Source organism: Rhineura floridana, chromosome 18 (genome assembly GCF_030035675.1).
Source record: "Rhineura floridana isolate rRhiFlo1 chromosome 18, rRhiFlo1.hap2, whole genome shotgun sequence".
In the NCBI taxonomy this organism is placed as follows: Eukaryota; Metazoa; Chordata; class Lepidosauria; order Squamata; family Rhineuridae; genus Rhineura; species Rhineura floridana.
Genome location: NC_084497.1, coordinates 13,592,111 through 13,610,091, shown reverse-complemented (window position 1 = coordinate 13,610,091; position 17,981 = coordinate 13,592,111). Strand labels below are relative to the sequence as shown.

General features: G+C 47.6%; 1 protein-coding gene across 6 annotated transcripts in view; it reads right to left on the bottom strand.

Moving 5' to 3' along the window:
• PLEKHG5 (pleckstrin homology and RhoGEF domain containing G5) overlaps positions 1 to 17,981 on the bottom strand; it is a 98,648-nt gene that overhangs the window by 19,800 nt on the left and 60,867 nt on the right. For all 6 annotated transcript variants that reach the window (XM_061600765.1, XM_061600766.1, XM_061600764.1 and 3 more), the window contains 3 exons: positions 5,648 to 5,833; positions 4,421 to 4,597; positions 1,714 to 1,809 (listed from right to left, as the gene is read on the bottom strand). In XM_061600765.1, the coding sequence (XP_061456749.1) occupies positions 1,714 to 1,809; positions 4,421 to 4,597; positions 5,648 to 5,833 (459 nt within the window). The remainder of the gene's footprint in view (positions 1 to 1,713; positions 1,810 to 4,420; positions 4,598 to 5,647; positions 5,834 to 17,981) is intronic.

Here is a 17,981-nt window from a genome sequence, read left to right as displayed (position 1 = left end):
TCGGTGATGGTCAGGGATGCTGCAAGACTACTATACCCTCAACCCCAAAGGAACCCACCCGTCCCTTTGGTGTGCCGGGGTCCCTCCTGCCCCACAGGCCTCCCACTGCTGCCCCAACTCCATCCCAATTTGGTGCACTCCTCGGTTTTCCCCATAGCTGTATGAGGACAAGGTGGGCCCTCCCAGGAGGGAGAGGACCCTGACAATCCCCTCCCCAGGGAGGTCAGCCATCCCATTCCTCCAAGGACAGCCTTCCTGAGGAAGAAGGCAAAGGCTCCCTGGGCTTGCTGGAACGCCCATCCAGTGGCCAAGGGACCCCCTTGACACACACGTTGCTGTTGCCTAACCAGCCAGGATCTGATTCCATGTTGGGAATCTGGGGGGAGAGCATGCACATCAGAGCTCTTCCCTTATCAACCCCTACGCCCCCCCCCAGTAGTCCCCAGTTTGGCACTCCAGGGAGAAATTCAATAATGTAATAACCAGAGGCTCCAAGTTCACACCTCCAGAGGAGCCTGCCTACTGGATCCCTGCATGAGTCACTGCTCCGCCCTGGCCTTCTTCCCATCGGGAAGCATACCCAGAACACTGATTCATGCAGAAACACAGGCTGGCGGGCTCTTCAGAGGTGGCTGAGTCTTCTTCTGATACACCTTGAAAAATTTCCTTTTAAGAGCGTGAGGCATGTTTTAATTCAGAAAACCATTTGCTCTAACCCTCCCGCCTTTCAGGGAACGGCCAAATATTTATTTATTATTTGATTTATATCCTGCCCTTCCTCCCAGCACGAGCCCAGGGCCTCAAACAGAAGTGCTAAAAACACTTTAAAACATCATAAAAACAGACCTTAAAATACATTAAAACAAAACAACGTTAAAAACATTTTTTTAAAAAGCTTTAAAAACATCTTTTAAAAAAGGGTTAAAAACATTATTTAAAAAACCATATTAACAAGCAATTCGAACACAGACGCAGACTGGGATAGGTCTCAACTTAAAAGGCTTGTTGGAAGAGGAAATATGCACGAGACTGTATCCTTCTCCTTCCAGTTCCTCTCTCTTAAAACAGAGAAACTCTATTTGCTGAGGAGCGGGCTCCTCGCTCTATCCAAACAAGGGAAATTGTTGAAGATACCTTTTCCCCTGACTTGCTACTCGTCCAGGTCCTGAGAACAAAGATGAGGCTGAAGGAGGCTGTTAATGGTTCGATGCCGTATGTCAGCCTTTGCCAAGTTCAAGAGCTGCAGATGCTTTGGGCTGCACCTCACATCAGCCAGCATGGCTGCGCCAGCTGAAACTGATGCAGGCTGCCAAGGACACCAAGGCTGGCGTATACAAACTTGTATCCCAGGCTCTGGTCTGAAGGCACAAGAGGCCAACTCCCTGCTGAAGCTAAGCAGGGTCAGGTCTGGACGGTGCCTGGATGGGAGACTGCCTGGGAACCACGCGTAAGCCGTCTCGGGTTTCATGAACAAAGAAAGGCGGGGTATAAATGTAATAAATAAACAGATGTGTTGGGTTTTGTGCAGGGAGGTGGCAGGTTGATATCTGTGATTAACAAATATTAACCAATTTCCCATTTTGTTTTATCATGATCTTCTGATGTTTTTTATGTTTGGGTCATACCCAGCCCTTGAGTTTCTTTGAAAACCAGACGGGGGGCAGTTTTGTTTACTTTTTTTAAAAAAGGAAGCAAATCAATAAAAACACTTACATCTGTGATGACCTTCAGCTTCTTGATGTAAGAGGCTTCTGTGTGCAACAGCTCCCAAATAGCTTCCTGCTGGTGGCACTGCCGGCGTGTCAAAACCTAGGTGGGGAATGGGACGACAATGGCAGAGGGCAGAGCCAGCCTGCTTGGGCCTGCTTTGCTTCTCTGATAAGATTATGACAGAAGCCCTGCTGGATCCGTTACTCTCAGTATAGGGAAGTGGATCCGGCAGGCTGGATTCTGAGTTCCCCCATGGCCAGCAGGCACCTACCTATCATCTGAGATCACTACAAAAGAAAAGCCAAGCCAAGCAAGGCTTGAAGGTACTGCCCATCAGCTGATAGGTGGCGATTTCATGCCCTGCCTTCTGCAGGGGTTGGTAGGGCAACCAATCCAGCGGGCTTGAAGCCTCTGGGAAGCCCATGTGTATGGCATGAAAGCAAAGCCTTGTCCTATTGTATACAGAGGTACACTGTCCCTGAAAGTGGAGGCCCTGTTGACAGAATTTGTCTCTTCCTTTTCTAAAAAGCCATCTAAACTAGCAGACAGCAACTCGTTCGGAGGTACAGATTTCCACAAAGTTCATGTCATTTCATGTGAAAAAGGACTTCCTTCCATCTGTCCTGAATCTGCTGTCAAGCACTTTCACAGGGTTGGTTAAAGGTTGGCTTGGTTTATTAATATGCTGTTTTCCCACAGTGCCCAGAGTAGATCACAATTTTTAAAAAACATTAAATAAATGTAAAAGCAAACAGAACAAAAAGGCATGTGGCACTTTAACGACTATCAGATTAACGGTGGCATCAGCTCTCATGGGCCAGAGTCCACTTCACTGCATGCGCCAAGTGGGTGCCCAAGTGGGTGGGTAATCCCAAGAAAGAGAGGCAAGACTAAAGGAGATGGCCCAATGGTCCCACTCTGGTTAAGGCAGCTTCCTATGTTTGTAAATAAAAAACAGATTTGCATTGCATCACATTGCTTTCAAATTCAAACAAATGCAAGACTCAATCTGCCACTCACAGCTGGCAGCAGCAGCGCTGGGGATGAACTGGCAACGCCAAAAGTGGGCAAACGAACACCTAAAGGAGGAAGTGAACTACTTCCCAGTTTCTAATGCTGAGCATGTTCCACATGGTCAAATCTGCTGATTATTATGAAGGGGGAGGACATTCCACTCTCGTATAGCAAAGCTGGAAGCTGCCGGAGTCAAACCATTGGTCCATCTGGCTCAGTATCGCCTACACTGACTGGCAGCAGCTCCCCAGCTTTCTCTTTAGGAATAAAAATGCATAAATTAAATAACAATTTGCTACCCTTTCATGACACCCTAAAACAGCTCATTCTGTCCAATGGTTCGCTGGCCCTGGTGGTGAGCATGTAAAAATATGCATGCGGAAGACAAAGGTTGCTGGGAAGCCACTTGGAGGAGGGGAAAATCCTACCCCACCCCAAATGCGATCCATTGCATACTCTACTTGGGTTCTTGCAGAAAGAAAAATGGAAATGGACTGCCTTCAAATCCATCCTGACTTATGGCTACCCTATGAATAGGGATTTCATGGTAAGTGGTATTCAGGGGGGGGTTACCATTGCCTCCCTCTGAGGCTAGTCCTCCCCACCTGGCTAGGGCCTGCTCAGTTTGCCACAGCTGCACTAGCCAGCTCCTTCCTTGTCCACACCTGCCAGCTGGGGGGCAACTGGGCTCCTTGGGACTATGCAGCTTGCCCACAGCTGCACAGGTGGCAGGGCATGTGGGGGTGATCTTTAGCTGGCCCTTGACACCCACGAGGCACAAGCGGGGATTTGAACACACAGACTCTGGACTCCCAGCCAGGCTCTCCTCCCCACTGTGCTATACCAGAAAGAGCACTCCCAAAATTAGGGCCCTCTGAACAGATGTTTCTGGAAGGTGAGGAGTGGAGTTGGTACAGATTACCTTCACAGTACTTTTGTGGGGGCAAGGCTGGTGTTCTCCCTCCCAAAGGAAGTGCCCACACATTCTTTCGAACATGGCTTTGAAAACATTTCAAATGACTGAAAAGATGCCTGCTATTAAGAGGTCCCATTTAAAAAAATATATTTTCTAAATAATAGAAGTACTTTATTTTATGATTTTAATTTGTACTTGTTTTGGTTGTTATGTTTATAACTGCCCAATAAATAAGTATGATTTTAAAGCCCGCAGACATCAAATGCAGTCTCAGAAGTGGCCTTCCCTACTGCGTAAGAGAGAACAGGGAATGCGCTTCTAGGCTGAGGCAGACGGGGAGGTGGGAAAGGATGCTTGCTTCCCCCCCTTCTTTAAAAATACAGCATTTATCACCTGCAATTACACGCAGTTCTAAAAACAGATGAGTTAATTGATTAATCAGCAAGAAGTCACACAACATAGGCTGTGCACACACTATACATTTCAAGGACATTATTTTCCCCCAGGAGAACTGTAGTTTACCCCTCACAGAACTACAGTGCCCTGCACCCTTAACAAACCACAGTTCCCAGGATTCTTTGGGGGAAATAATGGGCTTTAAACGCATGGGGTGTGTGCAGCCTTATAATCGGCTAAAATTCCTTTATTCAGTCCTAATCTGGACTCCTCCCAGCTCCAAAAACTAAAAGATGAAAGAACTGGCAGAAGGAGAAGAACCCTTGCCAGCCAGGTCCAGATCCCACGCCCAGGGTGCCAGCAGAGGAGCTCGTCCCCCCTCACCTCTGTGCCCTCGATGATCTCCTGCCAACTCTCTTCCAGGCACAGAGTGGTGTCGTCCTCCTCTTCCTCCTCCTCCCAGGAGTCCTGATCGAAGCGGAGCTGCTGGGGGAACTTCGGCAAACCAAAGATGCTGTAGGTGTGCAGTTTGCTCTCTAGCTGTTCCATCTTGTCCATCTCCTGCAAGGGGGGGATTAGAGAGCGCAGGGCTGAGCAAGGAGCCCGAGGGTTGCTATTTCCATGTGCATGCCCCCCACCCCGCTCAAGACAGGGTGTCCAGAGGCAAAGGGGAGAAGCCAAGAGCACCTCAAAAGGCAGTGGCAGGGGGAACTTGTCACACCAGGAAGGAGAGAAGCTGCACCCACCCTAATTCCCTCTCTCTCTTCCTTTGGAACTCTTGAAAGAAGGAGCACAAAAAGAGCCCGTTAGATCAGGCCAAGGAGCCCATCTAGCCCTTCATCCCGTTTGCCTTAAAGGCCAGCCAAATGTGCAAAGGGCACAGCCCTCTCTGGTTTCATGGCCCCTCACTGCCCACCGGTACCCTGAGGTAGATAACCCCTGGACATGGAGGCTTGATCCCTACAACATGGACAACAAGGACAAGAAGAGCATTTCTGGATCACATCACAGGAATATACTGTATAGGAATCTGCCTTCTGGTCCATCTAGCTCAATATTCCCGACACTGGCTGGCAGCATCTCTCCAGGGATTCAGACAGGCATCTTTCCCAGCAGCACCTGGAGATGCCAGGATTGGACCTCTGACTTTTTGCTGTAACACTGAGCTAACCCTCCCCCCTTTCCCAAAATAGGGTGTGAAGGCGCCAGGCAGGAACTAATATATAATGGCACGCCACCCCTGACCACCGAGGGGTCCAGAATATCATCATGAATGTAACTGCAGCTGAGAGACACTTCTGCCTCCACCCACCAATGGCCATCACTGAGGAAGAAGCAGAGGCAGCTGGTCTTCCATCGTGCTTGCAGCCGCTCCTCCATCGTGCTTATAGCCAGCTCCATGATCTACTGAACTGGGTAACCAGTGTCTGAGTCTGATTTTTCCTCCTCCCTCCAAAGCCCTTTTCCCTTTGTGTCGTATCTTTTAGATTGCAAACCTTCCTGGCCATCCTGGGAGAATCCCGCCCAGCTGCAATGCCTGCAGAAGAAAGGAGCCGGTAGGGACCAACGGGTGGCAGTGCTGGGTGGGCCATGGGAAGCCTGGCGACATACCCGTGCAGAGGGACTGGCGCTACTGCCGGAGGCGAAGAAGCCGCTGAAGCGGCTGGCAGCCCGGTTCTTCCACGTGTCAGTGCCATTGCTGGACAGGGAGGTGCTGACGGGCTGGGAGGGATCCTGGCTCGGGATGCTGGAGTCACCCAGGAATTCATTCATGTTCTTCCTTTGCCTTCCGGGCACCTGCAAGGCAAACCGGGGAGAAAAGAGAGAACTTAGGGAAGGAGGGCAAAGAAAGGCACTGGAGGCAGAGACCCCGGGGAGAAGGGCCCTCTCCCCAAACCCACCCAGATGCAACAGCCACTCCTGCCCTGCGGAGAAAAGAGCGCTGCAGGAGAGCCCAAAGGAACTGGCTGCAGAATAATGGCAGCCGCCTCTCTTCAGCCGGGCAGAGAAGCACAAATCCCAAAGGCACTTGGCTAATCTTCATGCTATTCTAAACCCAAGAAGGCCCTCCAGGGCTAGCCGGCCAGCCAGCCTCCCTCCGGCCACTGATGCCCTACAGCTGCCACCGGCCACTACTGGTGCATGGCCAGAATCTGGAGAAAGTCAGACCAGCTCTACACTTATTTATTTCTTTAACATCTCCCTTTGCCCAGAATCTGGACTGCTGCTCAATGAGGATGGCAAAATGTTGACAGATAACAAGGAAAAGGCAGAAATGCTCAACGCCTATTTTGCCTCCGTTTTCTCCCAAAAAGGGAACAGCGTGCAACCTTGCATCGGTAGCAATCTCAGTAAGGGGTCGGGATTGCAGTTCAACATTGAGGTTTCAGACCCTTGGCCTCTCCATTGTGGAGTGCCACAGGGTTCTATCCTCTCCCCCATGCTATTCAACATCTATGTAAAGCAGCTGGGGGCCATCATCAGGAGATTTGGGCTGCAGTGCCACCAATATGCGGATGACACTCAGCTCTATCTGTCATTTAAGTCCTCACCAGAGTTGGCTGTGGACACCATGTCCAAGTGCCTGGAATCCGTAAGTGGATGGATGGGAGAGAACAGGCTGAAGCTGAACCCCGATAAGACTGAGGTGTTACTGGTGGGGGATAAGGGAAGGTTGGGAGATATAGACCTGGTGTTTAATGGGGTAAGATTACCCCTGAAAGACCAGGTCCGCAGCCACGGGGTCATTCTTGACTCCCAACTGTCTATGGAGGCTCAGGTTTCAGCAGTGAGCCGGGCAGCTTGGTATCAATTACATCTGATAAGGAGGCTGCAACCCTACCTTCCTGTCCATCTGCTCCCACGGGTGATACATGCCCTGGTCTCCTCCCGCTTAGACTACTGTAATGCGCTCTACGTGGGGTTACCCTTGAAAACGGTCCGGAAACTACAACTGATACAGAATGCGGCGGCACGATTGATTAAGAACAGCTGTCGCCGTGATCATATCACTCGGGTGTTAGTAGATCTACACTGGCTACCAGTTGTTTACCGGGCCCAATTCAAGGTGTTGGTGTTGACCTATAAAGCCCTATACAGTTTCGGCCCAGTTTATCTGAAGGAGCGCCTCCAGCATCACCAATTATGCCGCCTGACGAGATCAGCCACACAAGACCTCTCAGTCCCACCAGTTAAAATAGCTAGGCTGGTGCGGACTAGAGACAGGGCATTCTCGACTGTGGCCCCCACCCTCTGGAATTCCCTTCCTTTCGACCTTCGCCATGCCCCTTCCCTGATAGGTTTCCGGCGAGCCTTGAAGACCTGGCTGTTCAGGCTGGCCTACAGGACATCTGGGGTGGGTTAGCTTTTAATACTGTTATTAATCAGAATTGTAGTGTTTACTCTAATTATTGATTGTGGCTCTCATTGTTTTATATTGTATTTTATTGTATTGATGTACGTCGCCTAGAGTGGCCGTTAATTCGGCCAGATAGGCGACTCATAAATAAAATTTTATTATTATTATATTATAAGGAGATAGTCAGGAAATACCTAGTTAACCTAAATGAGTTCAAATCTCCAGGGCCTGATGAACTGCATCCCAGAGTATTGAAGGAACTTGCGGATGTACTCTCGGAACCTCTTGCCATCATCTTTGAGAAATCCTGGAGAACGGGAGAGGTGCCAGAGGATTGGAGACAGGCAAACGCCGTCCCACTCTTTAAAAAGGGTAAAAAAGAAGATCCGGGGAATTACAGGCCGGTCAGTCTGACTTCAATACCGGGAAAGATATTAGAACAGATAATAAAAGACCAACTATCTAGATGACAATGCTGTGATTAGAAGGAGCCAGCATGGGTTTGTCAAGAAAAAATCCTGTCAAACTAATCTCATCTCTTTTTTTGATCGGGTCACTAGCTTAGTAGATGGTGGAAATGCTGTAGATGTCATCTATCTAGATTTCAGCAAAGCGTTTGACAAAGTCCCCCACGACCTTTTGATAAGCAAACTCGTCAAATGCGGACTACATGGAAATACTGTCAGGTGGATTCACAACTGGTTGGAAAACCGTACTCAAAGAGTGGTCGTTGGTGGCTCTGCTTCGGACTGGAAGGAGGTTTCGAGTGGAGTGCCACAGGGTTCTGTCCTGGGGCCGATACTCTTCAACATTTTTATCGATGACGGGGTGGAGGGAAGCCTTATGAAGTTTGCGGATGATACAAAACTGGGAGGGATAGCTAACACAATGGAAGACAGGAATAAAATCCAAAGGGACCTAGATAGACTAGGAAATTGGGCTGAAATTTATAAAATGAAATTCAATAAAGACAAATGCAAGATTCTGCATTTAGGCCACAAAAACAAAATGCACGGGTACAGGATGGGAAATACCCGGCTTAGCAGTAGTGCGTGTGAGAAGGACCTTGGAATTGTAGTGGATCGCAAGTTGAACATGACCCAGCAGTGTGATGCTGCGGCAAAAAAGGCAAAAGCAGTTTTGGGCTGCATAAACAGAGCTATAGTTTCCAGGTCGAGGGAAGTAATAGTCCCACTATATTCTGCATTAGTCAGGCTTCATCTGGAATACTGCGTTCAGTTCTGGGCGCCTCATTTTAAGAAAGATATAGACAAGTTGGAGTGGGTTCAGAAGAGGGTGACGAGGATGATAGCCGGTATGGAGAACAAGTCTTATGAGGAAGGGTTGAAGGAACTTGGCGTGTTCAGTCTGGTGAAGAGAAGGCTGAGGGGTGACATGATTGCACTCTTTAAGTACCTGAAGGGCTGTCACATAGAGGAGGGTACAGATTTGTTCTCTGCTGACCCAGAGCGTAGGACTAGGTCTAATGGTTTTAAGTTGCAGGAGTGTAGATTCAGATTGGACGTTAGAAGGACCTTCTTGACAGTAAGGGCAGTTTGGCAATGGAACTGACTGACTAGGGAGGTGGTGGGATCCCCTTCGCTGAATGTCTTCAAGCAGAGGCTGGACAGCTATCTGCGGGAGATGTTCAAGCTGTGGATTTCCTGCTGTGAGCAGGGGGTTGGACTCAATGGCCTAGAAGGCCCCTTCCAACTCTATGATTCTTACTCCTGCTAGCATTCACAAGATCACCAATCTGCTGGCTGAGGAGGGGTAGGGAAATAGACAGTTGAACAATTGGATGGGAAATTCTCTGGACTTCGCCAGTTTCAAAAATTATAAGCAGTTTAGTTTTATGGGATTCTCTCTGACCTGGGGGCAGTTTGCGGCATGGTTGTTTATTTTGAAATTAATACGATTGAGGTAGGGGCGTCAAACAATTACTATATACGGGACAGAGAGAGAGGTAGATGATTAACCAGCTGCTTTTTAGCTGATGAACAGTGCAATCCTATGTATACTTCCGAAATCCATACTAGGGGAATGCCATTATCAGGCCAACTAAAAACGTGTGAAAATTCTCACTAGTACCGGTACTTTTTATCAGGTTAGAAGGAGAGAGAGGGAGAGGCTGTTGGTCAAGCCATCCCTGTTAGAGCGTTGAATGGAGGGGGAGGTAGCAGACATTCAAACGAGGGCCTTTCAGGTGATCTTCAGGTTTCAGGTAGCACCCAGACCTCTTCTGGGTAGGAGAAAACACGCAGAGTCCCCCCAGAACCAGATATTTTATTGCAGGTGTCTTCTGCAACATGTTATTGACACAACAACAGTGCATTAGCGGTGGATTTATTCTGCCACCATTGCTCTCCAGAGGGGCTACACCACAACAAAAGGTGGACAAAAACAAACCAGAACATTTTTGATATGAAAAGTTATGGGATTTCACCCGTAACAGGATTGGAAATGAAGTCATTTGGCTGCCCCCAAACGTTTGCACGCGCAAACAGAATGGAAATTGGGAATGCGTATGGCTGGCCCAACAGCATCATGGGCACAAATCAACATTAATGTGTAAAGAAAAGGGCATCAGGAGAGGCTTTAATCCCCCAATTCTGAAGATACAAACAGCTGTTACTCAGTTCTGTCTCCATCCTTGGGCAAACCAAAGAGGTTTCTGTGTAGTGGGTGGAGGAATCTGACAGTCCTAACATAAACAGAGGAAGAAATTCATTTTAGGTGGCATGCTAATTTTTTTTTAAAAAACCCTGTGTATATTTACTCACTACTACTGTGTTCAGTAGGGTTTACGTGTGCATGGATTTGCAACCTAAATTTGCTTGTATTTGCATGTGATCAACATTTCCATGAAAATTCATTTTTTTATATACTGAAAGTAGTGTATGCTAACATGCAATTTCCTCATGAGAATGAAAAAATGTATTTAGTGTCTTCCTTTGCATTTTCTATTATGGTACTCTAGGACCAGAATAGTCACCAAAAAAACACAAACGTGTGTGCTCTCAACTCATAGCCCATCAATCAAATTTATGTCTCTCTCACACACACACACAAACTGCAAACAGCTCTGAGGAAGACTGGGTCCCTGTTTTACGTCCTCTCTGCTAAACCAAAGCAGGGATTCCCTGCTTAATCTGCTTATCAAGCCAACCGTACCTTGAAAACCTAATTACAGGACAACCTGAAAAAAACCCATATTATTTTAAAACCACATTTTTCTCAAAGCAGGAGAAGAGGAAAGGATGACTAAGAAGAGCTGCAGATCATCAAAGGGGCTGCAAAATGGGACATTTCCCTCACCCCCCAATCCCTATGCAACTTTCCCGGTCCCCTCCTTCCAGAGAGAGGAACCTGGACCAGCCTTCCCTATGCTGACTGGGACTGATAGGAGTTGTGATCCAAAATATCACTAGGTTGGGGAAGGCTGGCCCCTGGACTCTGATATTAAGTGCTAGTAGCCAAGAAAGAATGACTGTCACACCATATCAATCTCTCTCTAATCTATATTGGCTCCTTGTGTAGATTTTGACTGCATACACTTCACTGCATCACTAAGCCTGAAAAGGGTAATTAAATAATTAAATGAATAAAAGGGCAGAAAAGCATTTGTGTGCTTTTTAAAACTGAAGATGGGGAGTCACAGGATCATAACTGGAAGGTATGATTCCCACAATGAGGTCACCTCTGCAGACTCCCACCAGTGGCAAAGGGCTGGGTGACATAAGCTGGACTTGTACGTGCTGCACAACAAGAAGTGGACAGTACCAGTTCAGGCTGCAGACATTATTCGGAATGGTCCCTCCCACTCCATGTGGATTAAAAACAATCCGAAAGAGAAACCTAACCCATCAGGGAGATGGATTTGTTCCAACCTACTTCCTGATGTGCTAGGTTTTTGCTAGGGAGGGTTTTCTTCTTACTGTTTTTTTTAAATAATACAAAAAAGAATAGAAGAGCATTCAAAAATGTAATTTCCACACCTATGGCCTGAAGAGATACAACCCATTCTGTGGATTCTGAGCTGCACCATCTTATTCTGGTGCATGTGTAAATCCAGCCAGAGAGTCTTCCCAAAGGCAGGGGCTGAGATTTCTCTTTCCAGAAGGAAAGAAATGGTTTTGTCAATTTCCTATGCAGTTGACATTTTAATGGCAGAAGTGAAATTGACAAATCTTTCACCAGTGAGGATCCTGCAAAGGGTGGAAAGAAAAATAAGCAGTGAATGGAATTTACACTGCAGGATCATACCTTCCCGGGCAGTTGTAGAACCCCCAATTATGGTCAGTGTCAGATGCAGCCACTGGAAAGAGGTCTCAGGACCAAGAGGACTCAAATACAGGGATCCAGGCTCTTCACATTTCAGCACCTCAAACAAGGCCACCTGCCAACCCTCAGCTGCAGAGCAGGATCAGGACCACGCAGTCCTTGCTGCTGCCTCAGGCTTTTGCCAAAGACAGAGGCTGAAGCATTCAAAGGAGGGCTCTTTGCCATCTGTCCGGCAACCACCTTGTAACTTGCATCTACCCCATCACAAATCTGTGAAGCCATCTTACTTTGATCCATCTAGTCTAACGTTTTATTTATTATTTATTTATTACATTTATACCCCGCCTTTCTTTTTCATGAAACCCAAGGTGGCTCACATATGGTTCCCAGGCAGTCTCCCATCCAGGCACTGACCAGACTTGACCCTGCTTAGCTTCAGGAGGGAGCTGGCCTTATGTGCCTCCAGACCATAGCTCTGACACAGCAATGCCGCAAAGCAGAATTACCTCAGCCCGAGAGCCCCTTTTTAACTGAGAGGGATTGCATCTGGGTCCTTCTGCATGCAAAATATGTTCTTGCCTTTGGCCTATGGCCACTCCACACAAAATGTCCTAAGGTCCGAACTCTGGCTCCCCCACAGGCAGAAGAACGATGGGGTTTGAACCCACAAATCTAGCAAGGGGCAAAGTACCTGCAGGAGTCCCCTCGTGCTCCTGCCCCAAACCTTTTCTCCTGAAATCAGAGCAGAAAGGGGTCACGCCGAGACTCACCTTAGCCAACGCTTCCTGCTCTTTGCCCTAGGAAGGATCCCAAGCTCAAGGGCCGAATAAGCCAGGACCAGCAGCCTGGCTGTCTACAGCTGGTGGGCAGGCAGGCGGGCAGGAGAAGAGGAGGCAGCTCTTGAGTCAACACTCTGTTCACAGCCCCCCCCCATTCACATTGATTGCATTGCTGAGAGGGCCTTGCTGGGCGCCCTGGTGATGGGACATTCCTGCACTCTCTCAGTGTCTCCTGAGCAGTTCTCCACTGGGGGCCTCCATCATCACACGATGCCCTCTTGACTTGGAGGATGGCACAGAAAAACCTTTAGGCCAGTTAGTCACACACGCTTGGAGAGAGATGTTTGCTCTTCAAATGCTCTACCCCGGCGGAGACAGAGAGCTGTTTTCTTTTTAGGAGAGCTGGAACTGGCTGTGCCACTTTCCACGTGGCAAACAAGCACGCACCTCTCTCCCCACCCCGGCTATCGCCTCATTCCAAACCAGTTATTTATTTATCTGTATCTAAGTGATTTATGACCTGCTTTCTGGGGAAGGGGGTAATTTTTCAACTGTTTACAAAATAAGTGCTGAAACATAATCAATAAACTACATTTGCATCCACTGAAAATCATCCACTGCATAATTCACCACGCTACAGAAGAGGCAGTACAAAGCTAGCAATCACCTAGCATAACACATCATAGCCACATCTCTACACCATTTCCACAGCCCATGATTAACCACTAAAAGCTACAGTGAAAAGGTTACAATTCAGGTCAGAGGTGTAAAAGCCCATTTAAAAATTATCAAGGGAGGGGGCCTGCGCAATTGCCCATGGGAACAAATTCCACAACTGTGGGGCTGCCACTGTGAAGGCCCTGTTCTGTGTGCCCATCGACCCAATCTAACTGTCTTTACAGGCAGGTGCCTCAGCAGAGCCTCTGTATGAGAAGTGAAGGCATGTGCAGGTTCAAATAACGCACCCGCCACACAAGTATTTAAAGGTCATGGCCAGCACTTTAAATTGGGTGCAGAAATGCATTGGAAACCAGTGCAAACGGCTACTCTCTGTCTCCACTCCAGCCCAAGTGAAGTGGATGCAGCCATGCGTTTGGGCAAGGAAAGGGGTCTGGGAAACCCTGTCCTGCCTTGCATATTTGAGTACTGCTAGTCAGGGCCATGATGACACAGCAGAGCAAAAAGCCCTGTTGAGCTACAGCACAGGACAGGAGTTCAGGGTCCTTCTGGTAAGGAAGGAAAGGTGGGTATTCAGTGCTAGTCTGACTCAGAGTACAGCCACTGAAGTTTATTTTATTTTATTTCTTTATTATTACCTTTGTATCCCACCTTTTCTTCAAGGAGCTCAAGGTGGTGTACATGGTTCTCTCCCCTCTCAATTTTATCCTCACAACAACCCTGCGAAGTAGGTTATTTATTTATTTAAATATTTCTATCCCACCCTTTCATCTTAAAATAGGGTACTCAGGGCGGCTCACAATAAAATCATACACAATAAAAACAGCAAAAAAACCACATTAATAGGCTAGGCTGAGAGACTGTAACTGTCCCAAGGTCACTCAGTGAATGACTTCCATGGTTGAGTGGGGATTTGAACCCTGTTCTCTCAGGTCCTAATCCAGCATTCTAACCACTACACCACACTGGTCATTCATTTCAATGGATATACTCTGAGTAGGAGTTAGTTGAACACCACCCAGGGTCTCCCAGCTCTGGGCAGCCTCCATGTTTGCCACTTTCTGCAACCCATCCTGGCACTTTTTCTGCCCGTGAGATGGCGCATAGCTCAGTGGTGAAGCATCCGTTTGGCATGCAGAAGGTCCCAGATTCAAACCCTGACAGCATCTCCAGGGAGGGCTGCCAAAATCCTGGAGAGATGCCCCCCATCAGTGCTCTGAGCTAGATGGACCAACGGCCTGACTTGGCGTAAGGCAACTTCCGCTGTTCTATGAGTGAATCCAAACACACAGAGGAAGAGAGAGGTTCTTAAAGTCCTGCATGACAGAGCAAGTGGCACACACACAGCTCACAAAGCCAGAGTCTTCCTTGCTATGATGAGATGTATTTCATTTCTGTTCAAATTATAGTAATCATTTCTAAAGTGTTCTGAGAGGAAGGGCAGGGGATCAACTTCATAAATAAATAAAAATAAATAGATTTGCATCTATCCATCCATCCATCCATCCATCCACAAAACTTTATGCAAATCTGTGCCCTCTTTTTTGACGACGCAAAAGCATCCACCCTCCTATTTATTCATGTAAGAGATTTACATACTGCTTAATCTTTCATATTTCTAAGCAGTGTGCATAAAAAGGAGCCATACATAAAATGGAAAAATAAAATCGCCATAAAACCAAGCACTACCTTAAAATGCCTGCTGGGGAAAAAAAAGACTTATGACATGCGCCTGAAGTTCAACAGGGAGGGTGCCTGTCGTATCTCAGCTGGCGGAAGGAGTTCAACGGGGTTGGCCCATGACACTGAAGACCACAAACCTATATACTCCTAGACTTTTCATTTGAAACATTAAACAAACTTACAAGTCCTGTGGTATTTTGAACAATACTATTAGGTCACACTTACTGGGCAGTGACTGACAGCGGGGGGGGGGGGAATCAATGCTTTGCAATCGAAGTAACAGACCAACTAGCTCAAAGAACAGAAAATGATGAAACAGCAGCTGACAGCAAGAAACAAAAGAGTAAAAACAAAAAACAAAACATTGTAAGACAGGACAGGCAACAGGAACAGCATAAAAAGTTCCCATGGGAAAATAGAAAAAGATCTTCCACCCCCTGACACCCACCACCGAGAGTACTGGGTGAGCCTCCCTAGGCAGGGCATTCCACGAACAGAGCATCACCACCAAGAAGGCTCCCCTCTCCAGTTGCCATCTGCCTTACCTTTCCAGGAAGCTCTGCCTCTGTCTTATCACCTCCCCCAAAATGTGCACATCCTCAACAGACCAGACCAGACCACTTGAGCTGCACAGAACTGCACAGATGAGCATGGGGGGGGGAGGTAACACCAAGCCTTACCCCAAGGATACCACAGCAACTCCTGGAACCTGGGCCTTGCACTTGGAAGGAGAAAGGTGCAGGGCATGCACGTAAGTGGGTAACCCAGCACAGCTCCTCTCCCAGCAGCTCCTGCCTTTGTAGCAAAGTTACTCAGAAGTGAGGGTTTTTTTACAAAATCGGGTGGAGGAGAGGTTGGGACAAACACTGGCTCCTCAGGGTCACCTCGCTGTGGACTGCAGCCTGGCCTCGGTGACAGGATGGCTGCCCTCAGGGCCAGGGGAGCACAGCAGCTGACAAAGAGACAATGCTCCTCTCAAGGGCTGGATGCCTTTCCCAGCCTCGCTCTGCCTTCAGCTGTCATCCCCAACCTCTCTCCTCTTTGTTCCAGGGTCTGTAGGGGTGGGGAGGTTCGCTATCCACATCCACTGCTGCCGGGAGCGCCATGAAGCTTGAAGGTCTCTGTGGCTCAGAGGCAGAGCAAAATACACACGCACACGCAGTTTGGCAGCCAAGGCAAACCCACACCCAGGTTGTTTTGTGTAGGTTCACATTCGGAGCATTCAAAAGATGCAAGACACTGAGAGGAAAGGTGCACCTGCCCCTTGCACCACACCCCATGGCAAGCGGTCTCCTTGGAGAGGGTGGCACAAATGCATCAGTACCCCACAAGATGGATGCGCTAGCCAGAGCTGAAGGGAGTTGTTGTCCAAAACATCTGGACAGCACTAGGTGGGGGAAGGCTGAAATAGACTGCGGACGTAACGGTCAGGGGCTTTAGACTGCCGTGCACATGACTTCAGGTGTGAAGCGCATAATAAACATTTCTCTTTTTCCTCCCCCCAAACCATTCCATGCTTTTCAACTGCTTCTATATTCCTGATACATTAGAGCAAAGACAAAGGAACAAAGTTTGCCAACCCTGATTTTAAAAAGAATAGAAAGACCCTGGAGCAGGCGCACATTTTAAAAACTCACATCACAGGACCATTATAATTACAGTAATGAAATGAGGCTTGGGTCTGTTTGTCCCCAACATCTGGTCACTTTGGAGTCTGGGGTTGCAGGGTCCCAGACTTCAACCCCAAGGCAGGTCCATCTAATCTAAGATGGATGCGGAAGAAATTTGATTCAGCTCACATTTAATTTCGGCCCCCTAGCAGTTGTGCTCTGGGGTGCTTCAGGGTACCACCCCAATGCTGTTTAATATCTATGAAGCCACTGGGAGTGAACATTAGCAGATTTGGGACAAGGTGTCAGCAGTACGCAGATGATACTCAGTTCTATTGCGTGATGACATCTGAATAGGGAGAGACTGTGCAATCCCTGGACCAGTGCCTGGACTCGGTGGTGGGCTGGATGAGGGCCAAAAAATTACTTAATCCAGGCAAGAGGGAGGTGCTGGGGGTTAGTGGTTCCCAAGTCCAGATAATTGGTCAGTTGCCTGCTTTGGATGGGGTCGTACTCCCTCTAAAAGAGCAGGTCCATAGTCTGGGGGTGCTCCTGGATTCATCTTTGTCACTAGAGGCCCAGGTGACCTCTGTGGCTAGGAGTGCCTTTTACCAGCTTCGGATGGTAAGACAGCTGCAGCTGTTTCTGGACCGGGATAGCCTGGCCACTGTTGTCCATGCACTGGTAACCTCCAGGCTGGATTACTGTAATGCGCTCTATGTGGGGCTGCCCTTGAGGTTGATCTGGAAGTTGCAACTGGTGCAAAATGCGGCGGAGAGACTGCTCACTGGGGCAGGAATATTGCCAACATGTCACCCTGCTGCTAAAAGAATTACACTGGCTGCCCTTAACTACTGAGCTAAGTTCAAGGTTCCGGTTTTGGTGTACTAAGCCCTATAAAGCTTGGGACCAGGATACCTGAAAGATTGTCCCACCCCAATATACCCAGTCAATCACTGCGCTCTGCAGACGAGGGCCTCCTGCAGATACCATCTTATCAGGAGATCCCTTCCACACAACCTTTAGTGCAGTGACACCTCCCTGTGGAATTCCCTCCCCTTAAATAGGCAGGTGCCGTCTCTGTTGTCTTTTCAGTGCCTACTGAAGAGCTTCCTCTTTCAACAAGCCTTTTAAGCAGAGCTCTTATCCCAGTCTGTGTTGGAATTGCTTTTTAAAATGTTTTGTTTTTAGTATGTTTAATATTTTCATATGTTTTAGTATGTCCTTTTGTAAGGGCTGGATATAAATTTAATAAATAAATAAAGCATCTAAAATGAACAGCCCGTTCTTTCTCAGCTTTAAAGTCTCGGGCTTTTTAAAAGTGACTTGGTATGAAGTGTTTTTTATTACTGATAGTTGTACGAGGGGCATGCCTTAACTTAATTAAGCAGTATATAAACACCTAAACTAAAAATAATTAAATTAAATGAGAATTAGATGGAAAGATAAGATCTCAACAATGCATTTATTTAAAATATTTTTATGTTGATATCCTGAGACAGCATAAAGTAGAACAATATAATTATTACATTATAAAAATAAACCACTATAAT